Consider the following 6,000-nt stretch of genomic DNA (forward strand, 5'->3'; position numbering starts at 1 on the left):
GGGTGGGGATGGCACTTGGGGACAGGCACCAGGGGCTCGCATGTCAGCAGGGCAGGGTGGAGGACAGTCAGTAATCCCAGGGCTCTCCCTTCCCTTGGTCCATCCCAGTCCTTTGTGCCCTTTGTGCCCAGGCAGGTCCTCACCTCTATCCTCCATATCTGTACCCCGGGCGTGGTGACGTTGAGGGAGCCTTTGACCTGGGTGCTCAGCTTGGTCATGGCGGATGAGCCTGGGGAGAAGTGGTGTCAGAGTAAGAAGAGCACATGGGGGCTTCCCTGGTGGCGCAGCGGTTAAGAATCCGCCTGCCAATGCTGGGCACACGGGTTCAAGCTCTGGTCTGGGAAGATCCCACATACTGCAGAGCAACTAAGCCCATGAGCCACAACTACTGAAGCCCATGTGCTTAGAGCCCATGCTCTGCAACAAGAGAAGCCACCGCAAGGAGAAGCCCACGCACCGCAACGAAGATCCAACGCAGCCAAAAATAAATAAATAAATATTTAAAAAAAAAAAAAAAAAAGAAGGCCTGGGCGCGTTGGTTTCAGTGCCGCTCTTCCAGCCCAGCCTGACAGTGCCCCGAGGCCAGGGCTCAGGGACCTGGGGGAGGTTCCCCACTCTGGGCCCTGACTGGCCAGGGGCCCATCCTCCAGCCTTCTCACCCAGCTCTGATCTTGTCATTCTTGTTTAAATACCTGCCCGCATCGCCTGCTGCAAAAAGTCTCCCCCTACTCCTTAGCCTGGCAATCAAGGCCTTCTTTCTCGATCTATCCCCAAACAGTACGCACCCAAAAGAACGGAACAAAACAGGTGTTCAGACAAAAACCTGTACATGAAATTCATAGCTGCTCTATTCACAATAGCCAAAAGGCGGAAACAATCCAAATGTCCATATGAACAGATCAACAAAAGGTGGTCTAGCCACACAATGGAATGATATTCAGCTGAAAAAAAAGGATACACACTACGACGTGGATGAACCTTGAATACTTTAGGCCCAGTGAAAAAAGTCAGACACAAAGGCCCGGTTCGTATGATTGAATTTATATGAAATGTCCAGAACAGGAAGTCCATAGAGACAGCGAGCGATTAGTAGTTGTCAGGGGCTGGGAGGAAGGGAGGAAGGGGGAGCGACTCCTAGTGGGCGTGGACTTTCCATCTGGGATGATGAGAACATTCCGGAACTAGAGAGTGGTAGTGGTTGTGCAGCATCGTGACTGTCACTGAATTGTATGTTTTAAAGTGGTTAAAATGGTAAATCTTATGTTCTGTGTATTTTACCACAAGAAAAGAAAAGTGTATGCAGCAGTTTCCTGTTTCTTGCTAGCTCCAGACACCCCGCAGTTACTGTTCGGGTAGCCCACACAAAATGGGGTGGGACCGTGTCTGTTTGTTCGGTACTGTATCACCAGCATGTAGCACCGCTGACACTTTGCCGAGTGGGTGCGTGGGCAGATGGATGAATGGGCGGGTAGTCGGGTGGTTGGTTGGGTGTGTGGGTTAAAGTGATTGAGTGGATGGATGGATGAATGAATGAGTGAATCCTTCCAATGGGAACCACCCACCACCCACTGAGCAGCAAGAAATCTCTCCCCAATCTTCTTTGATGGTATCTGTTGTGGCTCTATTCCTTTGACCTGTAGCTGTGTTCTCCACTCCAGCTGCTCATCAGAATCACCTAGGGAGCTTTTTTTTTTTTAAACACAAAGGTGCTTTATTTCAAGTCCATGCCATCTAAATCTACTGAGTACAGTAATCAGGACCGGAGAGGGGACGAATTAGAACCTAAACAACAACAACAAAAAACACCGGGACGTTCGCCCCCTGCATTGCGAATCTTAGTTAGTTCAGAAGAATCCGTGCGCTGGTAAGCCAGTCTCGTCCCTGAGAAGCACGCTTCTCGCTCCGTTCTCCCTAGGGAGATTTTAAACAACACTGATGCTCCCATGCTTAGGATGTATCCATATCCCCAGGGATTCTAATTTAATTAGGCCTGGGTGGGGCCCAGTCTTGGGTACTTTATTTTCTGCCTTTTGGGAGGCGGGGCATAGGTGCTTTTAAAACTCCCCAGTGATTCTGATGAGCTAAGGAGGAGAGTCACTTGTCCCCGGTTATTTTTGTCCCTGGTTTCCTGCCCCTCCCTCCCAGGCTGGAGGCCACCCCATTCCCCACGGAACCTACCACCCAGTCCTGCATGGAGTTGCCCTCCATGAATGCTTCTTGAATCAGTGAATATGAATGAAAGGTCATGTGGCCCCCACCTCCGTGCACTGACAGCTGGAATCTATCTAATCTCTCCTTGCACCTGGAGTCTGAGTCACCCCTTGGAACAATGACCTGGTCTTTTACTGCTGGTAGACTCCCTCTTCCGAGTCCTGAAGGGTGACCCCCTCTCCCTGGCATTGTGGAATCTGGGGGCAAGGTCTCCCTGCCCAGCCTTTGATTAGCGCCCCCTCCAGCAGATCAGGGCCACCTGCCAACAGCCAGCACTGCATATGTAGGAGCCCCTTGTGCCTGGGTCCTGTCTGATGTTCCTGTCGGCCAGAGCCTCTTCCATGAGGTATTTCTCAACCCACAGAGACCCCAGGGCTCCCAGGACTCCTGGTTCAGTTGAACCAATTTGGGTACAAAGGAGGAAAATGTTTTCTGTTTTATTTCAATCACCACCTTCGTCAACATCCCTATTTTCACCAAAACAGACTGACCCTCACTAGCTGTACAGACATGGCTGTGTTTCTTCATCTATGAGGTGGGCGGTCGACAACTAGGTGATCTCTAAAGTCCCACCAGGGAGACTTCCCTGGTGGTGCAATGGATAAGACTCCGTGCTTCCAATGCTGGGGGCCTGGGTTAGATCCCTAGTCAGGGAGCTAGATTCCACATGCATGCCGCAACTAAGAGTTCGCGTGCCACAACTAAGGAGCCCGGGAGCCACAACTAAGGAGCCCGCCTGCTGCAACCAAGACCCAGTGCAACTAACTAACTAAATAAATAAATATTTAAAGTCCCACAGAGACATGCTCTGAGTCTAGGAGGAAACAGCAAGAGGAATAGAGGGTAGACAAGATGAGGCTCTTCTTGTCCATCAAAGCAGTGGAGACTCTGGCAAGCAGGGGCTTGAAAAAGCTGGGGCTCTCCCTCCCTAGAGAAAAATCAGGACTGGGGACCTCCAGCAGCTTGAACAGGGAAGGGGTAGGGAGGGGTGAGGAAGGGCATTCTGGGGAGGGCAGCCCCGAGAGGGGGACTCATGCTTCAAGGGCACCTGCCAACTGCTCCTGCCCTGTCAACGCTGGTCAGGGCAGATGCCTCTGGCCCGCCCCCCTGGTCCTCCCCAGCCTCCAGTCTCTCCTGAACTGCTGGGAGGAATATGGGTCCCATCCTGCCCCAATGCCGACAGCACAGCCCTGCGTTTGGATATGTGATGTCTTCTCTCTAAGCTTGAATTCACTGGCTCCCCCCTCACTCCTGGTCCCCTCTCTCCTCTGTCCCCACCTCGAGGAAGGGCACCAACACTCCCAGACCCCAAAGCCATCCATTGGTGCAGCAGCCAGGACCCCTCCCTCTCTGGCCCTTCTGTCCACCTGAACGCCTCTCCAGTCTGCGCCCAACACCCCCCCCACCTCTCTCTGCTTCTAGTAACACCACACTGTTCACTGGCCCTGGCCACCCCCCACCCACCCATGCTGCTTCTCACCCTCCCCTCATGTCCCTCCTTTCTCCTTTAGTTTTCTTTTCCAGTGCCCTCGCCACCTGTCTTCACTTGGCCAACACTCACATGCTCTTCTTGACTCAATTTAGGTCTCATTTCTTCCAAGATACCTTCCCGGAATCCTCAAGCTAGACTAGACCCCTCCTCAGGGACTCCAAGGCATCTTGGCCGGATGCCTCTCTTGGACCCCTGACCACATGATGATGAGAGGATCCGTTTATAAGTCTGAGGTCCCCAAGGTCAAGGACCTAGACACATTTGTCTGTAGCCCCCAGATCCTAGCACATAGTAGGTGCTCAATAAATACTCTTGAAGCTGAAAGACTGAACCGCAGAATAGAAGGGATGGCCCATCTTGGGACCGTGGAGGGAGTTAGGGCTCCTGCTGCCCCCAGGTCCCATCTTTCCTTTAGTAACTGCTGCCTTGTTGTCCTCAGAGTTGGGGCTCCAGAGAGCCCCAGAGTGCTGTCACTGCTCTTCATTCTTAGTCATGCAGTTCTCAGCGGGACAGGGATGTGGCAGTTCCCAAACAAAGGACACCCTCCTGCTTTGTTAGGCCCGTGAGAGCAGAGGAAGTGGACATATCCCAGCCCCCAGCCTGCTCACTCTGCCTCGCCCTGAGCCTGAACAGGCTTCCTGGGAAGCGGGTGGTCAGTACATCCCAAGATCCTCACCTGGACTTGGCTCCCACCTCCCCCCACCCCATTTTAGCTGAATGGAGCCACAGTGCCTGGTGAGGCTGAGGGGACGGGTCCTGGTGGAGGAGAGATGGGGCAGAGGTGCATGCGAGGGTGGCCGAGCCTGGACCAGGGCCCAGGGGCCTGTTGCCCCCAGTCCCCTGCCGCCTCTCTGCCTTTGCCCATTCAATCCCTGAGGGCTGTTCACACCCTAGTATCCAGGAGACGAGAGCCCTGAGGTCCCAGGAGTGTCAAGGGAATGGGGACACAGAGAAAGAAACCATTTCAGATGAGGAAGAAATGAGCAAAGAGACAGTGGGCATGGGGGTTAGGGGGAGAGTGAGGTCAGGGTGACCAGCTAGTCCCGCTTTGCCCAGGACTGGAGGGTTTTACATCTAGAAGTCCCCAGATACTCCTCAGTCCACGGCAGTCGGGCAGGGATGGGTGACACCTGAGGTGGGGTGGGGACTGGAGGCAAGTGGGGGTCGGAAAGAGCAGTTGTCTGGGGTGAAGCTGCACAATCTTTCCCTTGGAGGCCCAGGAAGCCACACTGGGCTCCCTGCCCTTTCCAGACTCTGCAGAGAACGAAGCCTCTCCCTCACACCCGCGCCAAGGAGCTGCAGGAAGCCCCAGGCTACCCGCCAGGAGCAGGGGACCCCGTTCTGTCCTCTCCCACCACCTGTGGTCCCGTGTGTCCCCACAGGGTGGCCTTACCTGTCTGGAGGACGCAGCTGCCACCTGGGAGATCTCAGGGAGCTGTGGCAGGCTGGCTGGAGGAGAGCGACCTTTGTCCCTTCCCCCCCCACACCCCAGGAACTGCCTTCGCCATATAAGGGAAGACAGAGAGAGAGAGAGAGAGAGAGAGGATGGGTGAGGGGGTGGGGAGGCAGGTGCCCGCCAGGTCCCTGGGAGCCAGGAGCCCAGCGACCGCCTGACGCCCAGAGCCAAGGTGCCCCACCCTTGGCTCCCGAGCAGGTGCCCAGGGATGGGATGTGTTTCTGCCCAGGGCCCAGGCAGGATGGGATGCAGGTGGACAGCATCTGCCAGGAAAGATAGGGGCACCTGGACACTTCCTCCCTTCCACCCAGAGGAGCCGGCACTGCCGTCCTCCCTCCTTCCCTGGGGGAGCGGCCCTGGGGTGGGGGACCCCTGGACCCAGGGATTCAGGGCCAGGTGTTCAGACTTAGGGCCCTTCCAGGACATATGGGACACTGGCTCCCCTAGAGGTCGCGCGCTCAGAGGGGCACCGCGCTCTTCTTGCCTCCCTCTTCAGACGCGCTGGCTCCACCCGGAGTTTTTATGAGCTGCCATAAACCGTTGCCTTTGGACTCTGCTCTGCTGCTCTCTCCCAGGAGCCACAGCTTCCATTTATGAACCTGATCCTGGGGGGCTTCTCACTCAGAAGGGGAAAGGAGCGCAGCCCCCTCAGGAAGCAGGTCTCACTCAGAGGTCGGCGTTGCCACAGACGCAGCACCCTGGGCGGCTGCCTCCGACCTCCACTGCTGCAGAAGTTCAGTCACCTCTGAACTGTGGTCCTTAGGAGCGTGCGCGGAAGTGGGCTGGGTGAGGGCAGCTGCTTCCTCTGACCACACCTTCCCAAGAGTTCTAGAGACCAAAT

At 55.5% G+C, this 6,000-nt stretch overlaps 1 protein-coding gene across 1 annotated transcript in view; it reads right to left on the minus strand.

The window, feature by feature from the left end:
• VIL1 (villin 1) overlaps positions 1 to 5,188 on the minus strand; it is a 26,594-nt gene extending 21,406 nt beyond the window's left edge. Inside the window, exons 1-2 of the mRNA XM_060016118.1 lie at positions 5,097 to 5,188; positions 144 to 229 (exon numbers count right to left, since the gene is read on the minus strand). Of these exons, the coding sequence (XP_059872101.1) occupies positions 144 to 218 (75 nt within the window). The 5' untranslated portion in view covers positions 219 to 229; positions 5,097 to 5,188. The remainder of the gene's footprint in view (positions 1 to 143; positions 230 to 5,096) is intronic.
• Positions 5,189 to 6,000: the final 812 nt, after the last annotated feature.

The sequence above is a fragment of the Delphinus delphis genome, chromosome 7, assembly GCF_949987515.2.
Source record: "Delphinus delphis chromosome 7, mDelDel1.2, whole genome shotgun sequence".
NCBI classification, from domain to species: Eukaryota; Metazoa; Chordata; class Mammalia; order Artiodactyla; family Delphinidae; genus Delphinus; species Delphinus delphis.